General features: G+C 40.9%; 1 protein-coding gene and 1 long non-coding RNA gene across 2 annotated transcripts in view; one reads left to right on the forward strand and one right to left on the reverse strand.

Moving 5' to 3' along the window:
- The window catches only part of LOC126079395 (uncharacterized), a 33,641-nt gene extending 22,706 nt beyond the window's left edge, over window positions 1–10,935 (forward strand). Inside the window, exons 2-5 of the long non-coding RNA XR_007518207.1 lie at window positions 6,200–6,353; window positions 7,009–7,265; window positions 7,903–8,031; window positions 10,200–10,935. This is a non-coding gene — a long non-coding RNA (uncharacterized LOC126079395). The remainder of the gene's footprint in view (window positions 1–6,199; window positions 6,354–7,008; window positions 7,266–7,902; window positions 8,032–10,199) is intronic.
- IRAG1 (inositol 1,4,5-triphosphate receptor associated 1) overlaps window positions 1–17,543 on the reverse strand; it is a 155,990-nt gene that overhangs the window by 13,988 nt on the left and 124,459 nt on the right. Inside the window, 4 exon segments of the mRNA XM_049890380.1 lie at window positions 7,477–7,541; window positions 9,676–9,783; window positions 10,307–10,356; window positions 16,629–16,770. Of these exon segments, the coding sequence (XP_049746337.1) occupies window positions 7,477–7,541; window positions 9,676–9,783; window positions 10,307–10,356; window positions 16,629–16,770 (365 nt within the window).

Here is a 17,543-nt window from a genome sequence, read left to right on the forward strand (position 1 = left end):
AGTAAAAAAGACCAAAATGACTGTCAGAAGAGACTCTGAAACTTGCTCTTGAACCTCAAGCAGCTACAGCAAAAGGAAGAAGTGATGAAGTAAAAGAACTGAACAGAAGATTTCAAAGGTTGGCTCAAGAAGACAAAGAAAAGTATTATAATGTCATATGCAAAGAGCTGGAGATAGAAAACCAAAAGGGAAGAACATGCTCCGCATGTCTCAAGCTGAAAGAACTGAAGAAAAAATTCAAGCCTCAAGTTGTAATAGTGAAGGATTCCATGGGGAAAATATTAAATGACGCAGGAAGCATCAAAAGAAGATGGAAGGAATACACAGAGTCATTATGCCAAAAAGACTTGGTCGATGTTCAACCATTTCAGGAGGAAGCATATGATCAGGAACTGATGGTACTGAAGGAAGAAGTCCAAGCTGCACTGAAGGCATTGGCAAAAAACAATACCAATTGAGATGTTTCAACAAACGGATGCAGCACTGGAAGTACTCACTTGTCTATGTCAAGATATTTGGAAGACAGCTACCTGGCCAACTGACTGGAAGAGATCCATATTTATGCCTATTCCCAAGAAAGGTGATCCGACCAAATGCAGAATTATCAAACCGTATCATTAATATCACACTCAAGCAAAATTTTGCTGAAGATCATTCAAAAACAGCTGTAGCAGTATATCAACAGGGAACTGCCAGAAATACAGGCCGGAACCAGGGATATCACTGCTGATGTCAGATGGATCCTGGCTGAAAGCAGAGAGTACCAGAAGGATGTTTACCTGTGTTTTATTGACTACGCAAAGGCATTTGACTGTGTGGATCATAACAAATTGTGGATAATATTTTGAAGAATGGGGATTCAGGAACACTTAGTTGTGCTCATGAGGAACCTGTACATAGATGAAGAGGCAGTCATTGGACAGAACAAGGGGATATTCAGTGGTTTAAAGTCAGGAAAGGTGTGTGTCAGGGTTGTATCCTTTCACCATACTTATTCAATCTGTATGCTGAGCAGATAATCCGAGAAGCTGGAGTATATGAAGAAGAACGGGGAATCAGGATTGGAGGAAGACTCATTAACAACCTGTGTTATGCAGATGACACAACCTCCTTGCTGAAAGTGAAGAGGACTTAAAGCACTTACTGGTGAAGATCAAAGACCACAGCCTTCAGTATGGATTGCACCTCAACATAAGGAAAACAAAAATTCTTATAACTGGACCAATAAGTAACATCATGATAAATGGAGAAAAGATTGAAGTTGTCAAGGATTTCATTTTACTTGGGTCCACAATCAACAGCCATGGAAGCAGCAGTCAAGAAATCAAAAGACGCATTACATTGGGCAAATCTGCTGCAAAGGGCCTCTCTAAAGTATTGAAAAACAAAGATGTCACCTTGAAGACTAAGGTGTCCCTGACCCAAGCCATTGTATTTTCAGTCACATCATATGCATGGGAAAGCTGGACAATGAATAAGGAAGACTGAAGAAGAATTGATGCCTTTGAATTGTGGTGTTGGCGAAGAATATTGAATATACCATGGACTGCCAAAAGAACGAACAAATCTGTCTTGGAGGAAGTACAGCCAGAATGCTCCTTGGAAGCAAGGATGGCGAAACTGTATCTTACGTACTTTGGACATGTTGTCAGGAAGGATCAGTTCCTGGAGAAGGACATCATGCTTCGCAAAGTACAGGGTCAGCAGAAAAGAGGAAGACCCTCAACAAGATGGATTGACACAGTGGCTGCAACAATGAACTCAAGCACAACAATGATTGTAAGGACGGCACAGGTCCGGGCAGTGTTTCATTCTGTGGTGCATAGGGTTGCTATGAGTCAGAACTGACTTGATAGCACCTAATAACAACATACATGCCCATCCCTCCACCTGATTGTGATCATAGGGAAGGGACTGTTTCTGTCACTCAGTGGTGCTTGGCACACATTAGGAGCCTTTACGTATTTGTTGAATTGTACTGAATTCACTGTGATTCATCCAGTCCTAGCCTTCTATTAATCTTGTAAAATGGGTAGGTCCTCTCTGTAAATGGCTGCTTCCTGAGAACCCGGTATTTGGGTTGGGCTGAAGGCATCTCTACTCATGGCTGTAATCTGGGAGCTAAGCACAGCCTGTGCCCACCTTCAAGACTTCTGGGCCAAGCCCTCATAAAACCTTTTGTCCCCAGCACAAAGTCCTGTGTGCTTACTTCTGGAGTGATTCATTAAAATGAGGTTCACTGTTCTCTAATGTCTACCGGGTCAAAAATGTTTGTCCATGTGCTCAGCTTTCAAGGATGTGAGGGTTTTTTCCTAATATAAATGTATTGTTTGATAGGCAAGTATATTAGATTCATTTTTTTCCCATGTGGTAAACAACATTTGAAAGCAATCACAATACTTCCCAGTGGACAGATCTTACCTTCTTGGGCTCAGCAATGTTTCTAAGACACCCCCCTGCCATGGCTCCCTCAGGCACCCTGACCCAGGAGACCTGAGCTAGAAGACCCGCCTCACTCCTTTACTTAGTCCCAGGCTTCTGGGATCCACTACAAGTTTACTGGGGATAATTTTAGCTGTCACTCACTCCGGAATATTATCAGCAAGGAAGAGTAACATTATACAAATTTAATGTTGTGTAAAACCTTTAGGCAATTTACAAAGGTGTATAGAAACGGTTATTTTAGATATTATAGTTAAAAATGCTCTGTGATGTACTGGTATCATGTGACCCCTTTTACAAAACTAACCTTGAGCATCACCCATACCCATGGCTTTGCTGGTCACCTCAGGCAGTGGCTTTCTGTATACATTCTGTACTCACACCCCACTGCTGCCTCCTGCCACACCCACTCACCCACTAGGCTCTTTCACCTCTAAAATGTTCTTAAATCCATCCTCTTCTTTCCAGTCATACTGAACTTATTTCTGTTCTTTCAATGGTAGGGTGCATTAAGGGGTTAAGACCATCAGCTCTGCTATCTACTAGCTGTGTAACCTCGGGCAAGTGACAATCTCCCTGACCTTCAATTTCCTCGTTCATAAAGTAAGGATATTAATAGTATGCTTATTTTATGGGGTTATTATAAAGATTAAATGAGATCATTAATATAAATCAATTCATATGGCACCTAGAATAAAATAAGCATGCAGTAAATAATAGTAGTTATTATTATTCCTTGAATATGCCATGTGCTTTCTCCTCTCAAGGCCTGGAATGCTGTTAACCTACTGTTCACTTGTTGTCAGGTGCTGTCGAGTTGGTTCCAACTCATTGTGACCGTATGGACAACGGAATGAAACATTACCCAGTCCTGCTCCATCCTCACAATTGTGGCTGTTTGGGCCCACTGTTGTAGCCACCGTGTCAATCCATCTTCTAGAGGGTCTTGCTTTTTTTCACTGACCATCTGCTTCACCAAGTATGATGTCCTTTTCCAGGAACTGGTCCCTCCTGTTAACATGTCCAAAGTACGTGAGACAAAGGCTCGCCATCCTCAATTATAAGGAGCATTCTGGCTGTACTTCTTCCAAGACAGATTTGTTTGCTCTTCTCAAAGCCCACAGTATATTTAACATTCTTTGTCAACATCATAATTCAAATGCATCGATTCTTCTTTGGTCTTCCTTATCATTGTCCAGACTTTGCACACGTATGAGACAATTGAAAATTGTCAGGCACACCTTAGTCCTCAAGGCGACACCTTTGTTTTTTAACACTTTAAAGAGGTTTTTTGCAACAGATTTGCCTGATGTAATACGTCATTTGACTTCTTGACTGCTGCTTCAATGGGTGTTGATTGTGGATCCAAGTAAAATGAAATCCTTGACAACTTCAATATTTTCTCCATTTATCGTGATGTTGCTTATTGGTCCAGTTGTGAGGATTTTTGTTATCTTTATGTTAAGGTGTAACTACATATCCTTCAGGTTCTGATTTAAAAGTAAGTTCCTACAGGAAACATTTTCCGGGCCTCTGTTTCCCCCACCACTGGGTTAGGTTTGCTTGTTTTTTACGCATGCTATTTTTTTTTTTTATGCATATAGCAACCTGTACTTCCATATGATATCAGCTATCACATGGCATTATAATATGCTGCTTTCCCATCTGTCTTTTCCATTAGACTGTGAGCTCCTTGAGTGTATTCTACATGCCGGGCTCTTCCTACTTGTGGAACGGCTCTTGAGCTTTGTTCTGTTTTCATTTTTAAGACTAACTTTAAGCATAACTCTGTCTTAGTTATCTGGTGCTGCTATAAGAGAAATTGTTAAAGCGGATGGCTTTAACAAACAGAAATTTATTCTCTCACAGTCTAGGAGGCTAGAAGTCCTAATTCAGGAAGCCAGCTGGAGAACGTCCTTGTCATCAGTTTTCCCTGGTCTAGGAGCTTCTCAGTGCAGGGAACACGGCTCTTTTGTCTTGGTGGTAATGGGGTCTCTCTTCTCTGCTCATGTCTCTCTTTTATATTTCAAAGGAGATTGACTCAAGATACAACCTAACCCTATAGATTGAATCCTGCCTTATTAACATAACTGCCTCTAATCCTGCCTTATTAACATCATATAGAGGTTAGGATTTACAACACAGAGGATAATCACATCAGATCACAAAATGGTGGACAACCACATAATACTGGGAATCATGGCCTAGCCAAGTTGACACACATTTTTGGGGGACACAATTCAATCTGTAACAAACCCTTTACCTATATTTTTGTCTAAGTCTATACATTTCTAGATCCTTGGTGAGTGAAGAGCAGCTTATTAAGAAATGGCCTACAAGAGCAAGGCTCAGAATTCTCTCAAATCAAATTTGGCAGTACACTCAGCTCTCAGGTACTTGCTTGTGAACTAGCCATAGGCTATTTGATCTTCTGAGTACCTTTCTTGTGCTTGGCCAATTCCCTTCTTGCTTAGTTACTGTAAGCGTAGGAAATGTGAAAGCATTTTAACATCAAGCTGATTACAGCAATCTAGAAAGCAATGCATATTAAATGAATTATATTATTTCTCTTTAATAACATTGATACACCGACTAGAATTAACTGCATTTGGGTATAGAACAGAAACCATTAATTTATTTTCACTTTCAGATTGTATTATTGTTAGCCTCTTGGGAATCTATTAAATGTTTCAGCTTCATGTATTCTGATGGAAATCACTTAGCATCTTTTAGAAATCCAGAGGGGGAAGTTGTCATTAGTTCTGAATCCCTCCTCCTTTCAATACTCCCCCCCATTCCCTCCACCCCTTCCCAGCCATCTTTATAAAGGCTGGGTGTATTTCTAACAGTTGAGTCAGCCCACAGCATGGCTAATGTATCATGGTAATCTCTCTGCCTATCCCATAAGAGAGAGCTGCACATACCTTCCTGGGACTTCCTTGTTTGACTTGCCTTGATCCTCACATTGTCCCTATCATTCCTGGCTCAAATCCTTGGACTGAGATTCCACTATTAGTCCTGACTTGTTGCCACGTGGATTTGGGGCTGTTGCATTCTATCCTCATGTTAGTGCTTCAATTTCTTCTACCAAGATTAGCTCAGGTTCTTGATGATCCTCACTACCTTGGGTAGAAGCTCTCATTTGACCTGAGCATTGGTCCTACAGAGTCCAGGCCCTGCCTCATCCATGTCTATGGGGAGAGTGGGGACACAAACCTTCTGTCTTGACTGGCTCTTTGGGTCTAGAGATGAGAATAGAACCTTGTCGAGGACCCTTGTGGAGAAGGAGTTGGTGCACCTGAAGGCAGGGCTGGGAGGACAGGGAATTTTGATCAGCCCTGGTGGCACGGTGGTTAAATGCTTGGCTGCTAACTGAAAGGTTGGCTGTTCAAACCCACCAGCCCCTCCATGGGAGAAAGATGTGGCAATCTGTTTCTATAAAGATTCCGAAAAAAAAAAAAAAAAAACCAAAGCCGTTGCCGACAAGTCGATTCTGACTCATAGCAACCCTATAGATTACAACCTTGGAAACCCTATGGGACAGTTCTACTCTGTCTCATAGGGTCGTTATGAGTTGGAATCGACCCAACAGCAATGGGTTTAATGGGTTCTCACTCAGAGGCTGCAGTGGACCAATTTTGGAGAGATTCTGAGACTATATACTAGACACTATGACTTCTAGGGACTTGGTGAGATTCTGTATCCTTGGTTACTTTCACATGCTTGTTGACTTGTCACCCCTTTGCAATTTCCCCAGAGTGATGAGGAAAACAAACAAGCAAACAAAAATCCTCCACAATATAAAGGACCTGTAAGCTTATGGAAGATGAGAGAGGAATTGCTGGGGAAACTTCAAGACTAACATGTGGTGAGTCACTGAGTGATAGGTTGGTGGCTGCATATACTCAGAGGTGAGTTTGGGGATACCAGCTAAGTCTGGGGATGGGGAAATGGGGAGGTCATTTGTCTAAAAAGGGGACCAACATAGGCATTCCTTGCCAGGTCGAGGAAAACTATTCCAAAAGCAATGAAAAATGAAGGACTAAAGCTATCTCAAGGAGAGTAAGAAGGAAGAATAGAGGTGAATGTTCTTCCAAGTGAGGAAAGACACAAGAGGAAAGTTCTGAGAGGTGGCAGCTGCGATCCAGATGTTTTTTGGCAAGCAAATGAAAGAATTTGAAAAGCAAGTTATGAGTGCGTACAAATAGATTGCCTTTCTCTGACTGAGGATGAAAAGACCTGCAAATTGCATAGATGCCTAGAAAAGTTGGGAGTAGCAGACACTGTTGGTTTCTAATCCAATACTCACCTCAATTCCTACTTCCTAACAGCAACATGATTTTGCTCATGTTGACGAGAAGCTTCATGGAAAGCTGACCCTCTCCCCAACTCCAAGGGATAGTCTAAGACCACAATGAGAATCCAATTTCCAAAGTCTGTAATTGGTTTAGAAAGGAACCATGTTCCAATTTTTGCCAAAGAGGTAAGAGGGAAGACTGATGAAAGGCTTCTGGGTTCATTCCTATGAAAGAAACATGGGAAGAGATGGTCTCTTTCTTCCTCTAGATATTGTCATGTCTGGATGGGATACCTGGAACTAGCAAACATTTTCCATGAGTCTGATGATGAAGTCAACATACAAAGTGGGCAGAGGCAAAGAGACTGTAGAGAGACAGAGCTGGAATGCTGCTGTACCACACCTGGAATAGCCCTACTTCTGGACTTTTTAAGCCATTTTGAATGGGGCCTTCTTGTATCTGCAGTCCAAAGAACCCAACTAACAGAGAAGATTTCCATCTCCTCTGAGCTCTTCTTAAATTGTGGTAGGTTTGAATGCAGCTATAGCACTTTCCTGCCCAGTAATTTTGCAAACTGGATCTGAAATCCTTGTGGATCCTAGAGTCCCATTCTTTTCTCCTAAAATTTAATTTGCTTTCCATTGCATTTTGGGGGTGAGAAAAGGAGGAAGGAGCATGAGTTGGGGAAATTTTCCTCAGACAGCCCTAAAACAAAGAGAAATATCAACAAACTTACTTTTCCAAAAGTACGGGCAGTGCTGAGGTGACAGGTAGGTTGCCTTTCCCATTGGTTGATTCCGACTGAATGGAAACAGGAGACAGAGAATTGAGGATCAGTGATGGAAGGAAGAAGCCAGGGCTGCTAGGTCTCTGATGATGCTGGGGAGAGGCCGTTGCTCTTCTTTCCTTTCCTCCCCCTTCGCCATACTATGCAATCTGCCTCTGAGCCCAGACATTGGCACCTTCCCTCAAGCTTCCCCTGGCCTTCTTTCCTTAGTGTTGCTTCCTGCTGGTGCACATGCAGCTTGCACCTTCTCCTCTTCTGGGTTTCCTTGAGCTAAGAAAAATGTTTACATTTTGAGGCTCCATTCTTGAAGGGAGCAATCACTTTTTCTCTGTCCCTTGTTTACTGACTGTGAATACTACTCTCCCAAAAACGCAGGCCCTAAGTTCCCCAAGGAAGGGAGTATGGATGGATTCATGCGAGCCAATCACTGCCCTTAGAGATACAGCTCCAAGCACAATTCTCAGGAGAGGCTTGTCATCAGGGGCGGATTATCCAATAAGCAAGGTAAGCATGGTACTTACTCTGCCTGCCGGATCGTTTGTAGTGCTCTTTGATGTGAAACCCATATGAAATTGTTCACTACAGATTAGTAAGTAAGCACAAGTAAACCTGTGCTTACTTTGCTTACCAAGTCATCTGCCCCTGTCAGAGATTATAAATTTAAAAAGAGGTTTTGATTCTGTAGGAAGGTGCTATGGTGTTGGTAGAGAGACAGATGCCAGTCATACCTAGAAGCAGAATCTTTGATGTGGTGAAAAAATGTGAAATTGTTTACTACAGATGATCTGGTAAGCAAGGGAAGCACTGTGCTTACCTTGCCTAGCAGATAATCCATCTTGTCACTGCCCAAAACTCAGGCCATCAGAAATTTCTTCATGATATATTCCACCCGACTTTTACATTTTTTGTTGCAATGGATTTGGTTTCAACAGTGGTTCTCAACACTGACTGCATGTTAGAATCACCTGGGGGAGATTTTTAAAAGTACTGATCCACTCCAAAATCTTGGGATGGGGCCTGGACATAGAATGTCTTAATCCCCCCTCTCCCCCCCGCCGTGATTTTAATGTATAGCCTTGGTCTAAAGGAATATATACCTGGAAACTACACGTACACTTTTAGTTATAATATGGGAATAAGGTCTGTGAAAACACGCTAAGTAGCACCCCTGCCCCCAGCCTGCTTTTTAATTTTTTTCAGGTTGCTTTGTTCAGTGGGTGATTTGGGAGTTTAGGCTGATTTCATAAATCATTGCAATGTTTGAGGCAAGAAGAGACGAAAGAAGTTTAAGAGCTATTACTACCTATTGACACAACAGATCTTGAATCTACTTTATCTGTTGTTTACACAATCAAATTGTTTCCTTATAGAGTAAGTTATGGACAGAAACCACTGGAGAAAGAAGAGTTTTAGGTAGGAACAAGCTTTGTTAAAAAAAAAAAAAATTGAAACGGATATTTTTATGATTATTAGTAATACATGACTATTAAATACAAAAAATCACCAAGAAAGAAATAAAAGTTACCTTTTTACCACTGTCCAGAGATAACGATTGTTAATAGTTTCATATACATTCTTCCAGAATTTTTTTGTGTGTCCACACAGAAGCACATTCATTTTTGTTTAAACTACAAAATGAGATTATGCTGTATATATTTGTTTTTAACCATTTTTCATTAATAATAAATTATAGACTTTTTCATGTTAATAAATACAGATTTACAATCTAATTATTATTCTTAGTGGCTATATAGAAACCCATTATAGGGATCCATAATTTAACTAGTCTCTTATTGGACATTTAGGTTGGTTTCCATTTTTTCATTGTAATAAACAATGAGGCAGGATAACACCGGGTTTAAGAACTCAGGTTCTGGAGTGCAAATCATTCCCACCTTGGAGGATTGTGGTTTAAGCGTGAAAAGAGATCATTTGTAATGAACATTCTCCGAGTTGCCAAAACTTTGCTCAAAAGCATTGAACACCTCTTCTCAAAGCAGCGGAAGATGTGTGGCCTGGGTCTATATTGAACTTTTTGAGACTATATCCCAGATTCTATTGACTCCACCCCCATCTGGGTCACTCCCAAAGTGGTGTCCCTGAGGGAGAGGCAGAATATGGCTTCAAGGCAGGCATCATCATACTCACCAGGGCTGGTAAGGAGGGGATGGGTGATGAGCCAGGAGATTGGCCTGGCAGGTTGAGGGCATTAAACTTGGGAACCACAGCTACGCTGACCCTCCGGCGGGGCATGTTCTGTAGGAGAGAAGTGACTATGTCTACTCTCTTGGAGATGGCAACAGGCACAGTTCAGAAGGGCCTGAAAAATGCCTACTAGTTCCTAATGCTATAATAACATTCACTGAATATTATTGTTTGGGGTAGTGATGGTGTTGGGGGTTGGTGTGGAGAGTGTGACCAAAGCTGACACAAATTATCTGTTCATGGTGAGTGGTCTCTCAACATTTTCCTATTTTAGCTTATTAGATCCTAAAGAAATAGCACAGAAATGATCTCACAGTCTCTGGGTGGCAATACCCATTGCTATCCATAGCAATACCAAGGCTTAAAGGTCATTTCATGTTTAAAGGCTGTGTAGTCTATGAGCAAGGAAGGTGAAATGTCAGAGCTGAACTAGTGAGTATGGAAAGCTGAACAGAATCTCTCTCCAGAGGTTCTCTGGCATCCATGGATCCAAGAATGGATGACTGCTTGGGTGACTGCAGAAACATCTGTCAGACTCCTCTTGGAAGCCCTAGTATTCCTTGAACATGCATACCTTTCCCAGCGTAAGGGACATGGACCGCGCTGTGCGAGGGACCCCATCTTCTGTAGCAGAATGGAAAAGAGAAGAGAACTCAGGTAAGTTTTCAGACTAGGCTCCAGCAGGGAACAGATAGGTAGAAACTAAGCCAAGGGCCAGGGTCTTGGGGACACTGAGTTCGGCACTTCACCCTCTGAGATGGTCATCTGCAGACTTTGGTGCTTTTTTGGATAGGACCTTTATCCTAACTCCTCTGAGTACTGTAAGAAGCCCCAGTCTTTGGCTTCTGATCTCCACCCACACCACTACACAGTTTATGGGATATACCCTGAATAGAGTGTGAAAACTACCCGTAGCAATTCCAAGACTTACTGGGTCATTTCATATTCTCACAAGGGATGTATAGTCAGGGAAGCTATGGACAAGGATGGTGTGATGTTGGTAAAGAATGAAAACTTGCTGACAAAAGTTGATTCAATATGTCACCTACAAACTGATTCAGAACAAAGGAAACAACCACTCTAGGATTTTCTTCTCATTAGTACATACATTAAAAGATATAATTCATGTAAAGTGCTTAGCACCACACCTGAATAATGCTGCCACCAGGAAACATCTGGATATGTGCAGAGAAAGGTATTCACAAGCTCACTTCAGTTTGATTCAGTTTGACCAATATTATCTACCTACTGTATTTTGTACTGTATTTTTACCCAAATAACATGTGCACTATGTTTTTTGCCAACCACGCAACCCCCTTGTGTATTATTTTCCTAGGCATGCTACGTGTGTTATATGTGTGGGTGCATTATTTATGAAAAATATGGTACACATAGCTGTCTATCCCTCATATACATATATTTTAGGTTTGTCTCTTGAAAAGCACATAGCAGGGTATTTTTTTTAAATCTAATCTGGGAGTCTCTATTAACCAACTGGTTTAAAGTGGTTATATTTCATGTGATTACTGATATATTTGTATTTATTTTCATTTTATATTTTCTATTTACCTTCCTTTATTTGTTTTTCCTAATCCCTGCCCCACTGATATGGACGTTATATATTCTAGTTCTAATCTTTAGTGTAACCCCTGACAGTTTTTACATATTTGCTGGACTTTAAATGTAAAATTAATCAAGATCTCTATTTTCTTCCTGAATAAACCTCAGAACAATGATAACTCCCTCCAATCTTGAACTGTGCTGTTTTTCAGTATTTTAATTTCATCTTGTTTTTGTATTCCCAAATTATTCATTATGATTGTTTTATATAATGAATGCTTGTTTAGATTTACCCACTGTTTACAAATGTCTTTGATCACCATTCCTTCTTGCATCCTACTCCTTTCTATTGAGCTTAACTTCATTCTTCCTTAAAAACATCCTTCAGTAGTTCTTTCAGCAAGGGTCTATAAGAGGTAAACTTTCTTAGTTGTTGTCTCAAAGTGTTATGTGGTTTCTCTTAGTTGTGTTTTTATTTCTCTTCCTTGGAATTCACTGTGCTTTCTGAATCCAATGTCTTTCTTTAGTTCTACAAAATCCTCAGCCATTATCTCTTTGAATACTTTCTCTCCCCCATTCTCTCCTTATGGACCTCTTAATAAATATGTTTGGGACTTTCTCATTCTATGCTCCATATCCCATAATGTTTTTTTTTTTTTTCCATATGTTTAATCAGTTTATACTTCTGATCTGCATTTTGGGTAACTTCCTCAAATCTATCTGTCAGTTACCTAATTTTTCTTCAACTGAGCCCAATCTGATTTGAATGTTATATCAATTAGGGTAAGCTTTTTTTTTTTAAGTTATGCTACAATAATAAATATCTAGACGTTTTAGCGGCTTATTACAAAAAAGTTTTATTTCTAAGTTATGCTACAATAATAAATATCTAGAAGTTTTAGTGGCTTATTACAAAAAAGTTTTATTTCTTGCTTATGCTACATGTCTGCTTCTGAGTTGGTAACGGGCTCTGCTCTGCATTTCCTCACTCGGGACTCAGGCTAGCAGGGCTTCTACTACTCTGGAGCAGTGATGGTTACCATGTCTAAAGAAAGAAACTTCGGGCAGTTTGAACATGAGTTCTTAAAGGTCTCAGCTCAGATGTGACACATGTCACTTCTGCTCATATTTCATTGGCCCACCCAAGTCATACGACCATCTGTAACTTCAGAGGGATTGACACGGTGGCTACAGTGATGGGCTTGAGCATAGCAACAATTGTGAGGATGGTGCAGAACTGGGCAGTGTTTTGTTCTGTTGTACATAGAATCGCTGTGAGTTGGAACTGACTCCATGGCATCCAACAACAACAATTTCAAGAGTGCGGAGGGTACCCAGAAGACCTGAAATGTTGAGGAACAGCCTCAACTATAGTAACTACCACACCTATCTGCTGAGTTTTGAATTTCCATGACTCTATTCCTCATTTCTAGAAGTTCTTTTCTATTCTTTTTTGATAGCCGTTTTCTTTTATTCTTGTTTTCGATTCATTGTTTTTAATAATTAAAAAAAATTTATCAGATTATTTTCTGAGGTTCTTAGGGATATAATCCTATTGTTTGGTGTGTCCGATGATTCTTGCTCATGGTGGATTGTTTCCTTGTGTATTTTATAATTTGTATTGTGAACTCATCTTCAGTGAGGCTTTATTTAGAGGAATCTGTCCTGGGTGGAGAGTATGTCTCTCCAGAGTGACTAAGTAACTTTATGTTTGTTTTTCACAGTGTTCCTGAAGGCTCCATTTTGATGTTCTTTTCAGAATCTCCACATATTGCGTCACCATTTCTATTACTTTGGACATGTACTTTTCCTATGAGGAAGAAGAAAGTATTTTTTCCTACTAGAGGCCACGGTGAAACTGACAAACTTCCTTGTTTGTTTCTCTGCTGCTGGGCGATTGTTTTGTTCTTGTCAAGTTCTCTCTAAAGATGCAGTCCTTTGAAAGTCTTAACTTTCTGGGGGGATTTCTGCCATGGGAAGCTGACACCTCATCTCAGATTGCATGTGAATGCAAAAGTCAGCCCCTAGATAACTGAGGGTGGCATTTGCCCCCAAGGAAGCTGCAGGAGCAGCTTGGTTTCAGTTCTCTTTTCTTTTCCTGTATGTAGGGATTTCAATTTCTTTTCTTGTGGATTCAGCTATTCCTTTAAACTAATGTTGGCTCTATTTTATCCAGCATTTCTAAGTATTTGTGGTTGAAGGGTTTTCAAGTTTTCCAGTCAGCTAAAATAACAGAACCAGAAGATATTGTTTATATACGAAGAGTTCCAGCAAATAAAGTACCACTCTTACAAGGGGGTAAAGGTCATAATCAGATAATTTACAAACGTAAAAAAATACAAATATCCAATAAACATTAGGAAAAGCAAAGAAATGCAAATTAAAGCTATGAGATATCATTTTGGCCTATCAAAGTCATAAATATTTTTAAAAATAAAGAATAAGAATGCAGTTGATGGCACAATGAATTGAGCATTACTATAACCCATTCAATGGAAATATCAATGGGATTTACTTTTTTGAAAAGAACTTAGGAGGCTTATAAATATTTCTTTCCCTTGAGCTTATACTTACACTTTGAGAAATTTATCTTAAGGAAATAATCCAAAAGGCAGACAATCAGCACGTTTCATATTCAGAAAACAAAATAATGAGCGTTATTTAAATGTGCACCGCTTTTCTTGAAATCAGGGATATTTTCTGTCACTGTAGTTTTCAAAGTCACATGCATAGAAAAAGATTGCCAGGAGTCATGTAAAGGCTTAAAAAGCAAATACTGCTAGGGAATGGTCATAGAATATTTTATGGACACACATGCTGGGTGAGGGTGGGCCCCTCTGCATCGGCCCAACCTGAGGAATAGCTTGGAGGAAGAGATGGAGTGGGAACAGATGTCTAGAAGGCACTTATTCACCAATGAAGACTCAGCTAAAGTTTCCCTTCCTATTGCAAGCATTGTCTCATCCCCTCAGACTGCGTGTGAGACTCTGCACTGTGTTCCCCAGGGAAGTCACCTTCCTTCTGTCACAGCACCAGTCATACCACTCTGCCCTCCCCACAGGCTGGGAGTTCCTCTGGGCCAGGGACCATGTGCCTTTTATTCTAAATTCAAGTATCATATATGCCAAATCAAAGGCACTCAATAAACATCTGGGGAATGAATGAACGTGACACAGGCATAATTGTGCTCATTCCCTGGGTAAGGTGGTTCACAGGAGACCTTGCACCTTGCAGGACAATAATGCAAGAATTCACGTATTAGGATTTGTTTGGCAACAACTTCCCCAACTTCTAACACTGACAGAGAGTGGTTTGTTAGAGACCCAGAGACATATGGGTCAGGAGCTTCCCTGCCAAGATCCATAGCAGACAGCCTGGAACATGTATACACTGTCTTTGGACTCTGGGAAACATCACTGATATTCCCCAGGAAACTTGTGAAACCTCCTGTTTATAAAGGTTCCTCCATCTGTTATATTTTCTGTACTTTCCCTCCTTCTGCTTTTGGTAACACGGATGTTTGCATTTCACAGGGATTCCTATCACTAAAAGGTCTGTTTCTCCTGCTATTCACTTTCATCAGCCAGAGCTCAAACTCTGGCAGCTCCCAAGGAAACATCCTGGTCCAAGTACCATCATCTTCCTCCTGGACTGCTGTAAGAGCCTCCTCTATTCTATACTTCAAATTTTGCAATCCTCTAATCCATACTCTGAAATGAGAATAATCTTCCAAAAATAAAATCTGATCATGTCATCTTATGTAAAACTCAGCAATGATTTATTACTCTCCATTGCCTAGAGGACAAAGTCCTGACTTGTTATCATGGCTTGGTATGTGGTCTGGCCCTGGCCTACCAAGTCTTGCCTTTAACCTCTCATCATCACATCCCAACACTGTTTATCAAAACTGTTTATTTCGTGTTGTTTTTACCTCCAACCTCCACACCTTTGCACATGATGTTTCTTCTACCTGGGATGTATTTCCCTCTCTTAACTGAGAACTCCTATTTTTACCTTAAAACCCTTTCCAGGTGCCATCCCTCTGTGAAGCCTTCCTTGACTCTCTCAAGCAGAATTAGGTGGTCCCTCTTCTGTGCTACTACAGCAACTTGTATGTTGTTGTTGTGTTGTTAGGTACCGTTGACTTGGTCCCTCCTGATAACATGTCCAAAGTATGTGAGATGAAGTCTTCCTATCTTCACTTCTAGGAACATTCTGGCTGTACTTCTTCCATGATGGATTTGTTCATTCTTCTGGCAATATATTCAATATTCTTCACCAACACCATAATTCAAATGCATCAGTTCTTCGGTTTCCTATTCATGTCCAGCTTTCACATGCATATAAGGTGATTGAAAACACTATGGCTGAGGTCAGGTGCATGTTAGTTCTCAAAGTGACATCTTTGCTTTTTAACTCCTTAAAGAGGTCTTTGCAGCAGGTTTGCCCAATGCAATATGTTGTTTGATTTATTGACTGCTGTTTCTATGGGCATTGATTATGGATCCAAGTAAAATGAAATCCTTGACAACTTTAATATTTTCAATATTGTCTGCCTTTTGCACAATTTCCTAAAGACAGATTTCTCAGAGTATAAATACTAGCTCAAGGGAAAGAAATATTTATAAGGCTCTTAAATTATTTTTTAAAAAGTAAATATAATACTTGTATAGAACTTATAAAAAAGTATTTCTTTAAAATATTTGTCTTACCTACTAGTTGCTATTTATCTCAGTAATATCTCCTTTATCCAGGCTTTTCCTCCACTCCCACTACCCAGACTTCATCTCTCACCTAGACTGTTGTAGTAGCATCTTCATGAGTTTCCCTGTCTTTGGCTTTGCCCCAGTAATTGCCACACTGCAGTTAGAGAGAACCTCATTAAACTACATACATGATCATGTCACTTCCCTAATTAAAATCTTTGGTTGGGTTCCTAATAATAATTCCAAGATAAATTCTAAGTTCCTTACCATTTGCTGCCTAAAAAGGATGCCCAGAGCATAAAGACTTGTCACTCTCACATGGCCTGTCACTCACAGAGAGCTCTAGCAGCCTGTGGGCTATGTATGTGTCGGTGGTTGAGTACTCAGGTTAACTGTGCTGGGAGTCAGGAGGTCACTTGGGACCATTCATGCTTTCTGGTTCTAGCCTCCCAGGTTCACCAGAGCAACTCCTGCCAGGCTTCTGTGGGCAGGATTTGGGCAGAAGCAGGGAGCCTTGCTCAACCTGAAATAGGTCCCGGGGCTGCCATGATAGGTATGTCTGATCCTGGCCAAGAGCCATCACAGGCCTACACTGTAGGGCCAAGGTGGGGCTGGAGCCCAGATCCTTACCAGAGGGGCCACAGCTGCGGCTTGAATTCTGATTTGCAAGTTTTTTAAACTCCATGAGCTCTGCATGGTCTTTCTCGTACGTCCTCTTCAGGTTCTCCACATACTGCATCATCACTTCTGTGGCTTTGGACATGCGCTTTTCCTGCAGGGAAGGAGAGTGTGAGTGCACGGGTTGGTTGAATAAAAGGCTCCATGAGGACTTGTTTGCTCTGAGTGAGCCCCTGGGCTGGAATAACTGAAAGGATACAGGGACCAATCAGACATGACTCTGTCCCTTAACAGTTTGTTGTCCACGATGTGAGCTGAAAAATGGTCTCAGGTACCTGCACTCAAGGAGAACAAGAGAGCAGCACAACCACAATGCCACAGAAGATGAGAGGTGGGAGAGATTCATTTATGCTTGCAGAGAATAGTTCGGGGAGGCTTCATGGAGATGGAATGAAGTGGACATAGGGCATGGGCAGCATCTGGTCATGTAGATGTGGGCAAGAGGTATGAAGGGCATCCAGGCCAGAGAACGCCAAGAACAAAGGTTCAGAGGCAGAGAAGCATAGGACTTGTATATAAGTGAGGATATATTCTCCAATTGGGAATATTTTGGAGAGTAAAAAGGGGTGCTATTAAAAATTATGCTGGACAACAGGCATTAACCAGATTATCTGGACAAACCAGGATAGTACAGACCATCTTACTTATGTAGGAAGCAGCAAGCAGTTGGGTTTGTTCCCAAGAGGAAATGATGAGTCAGGGCTGGGTTCTGAAGAACCTTGAATACTAGGCTAAGGAATTGGAACTTATTCTGAAGGAAAAGGGAAGCCATTGAAAGTCCTACAGTAAGAGAGTGACATAATCAGGTCAGCAGTGGAAATAAGACTGTAGGCAATGAAACTGGGGGGCAGTGAGACCAACAAGGAA

The sequence above is a fragment of the Elephas maximus genome, chromosome 7 (genome assembly GCF_024166365.1).
Source record: "Elephas maximus indicus isolate mEleMax1 chromosome 7, mEleMax1 primary haplotype, whole genome shotgun sequence".
In the NCBI taxonomy this organism is placed as follows: Eukaryota; Metazoa; Chordata; class Mammalia; order Proboscidea; family Elephantidae; genus Elephas; species Elephas maximus.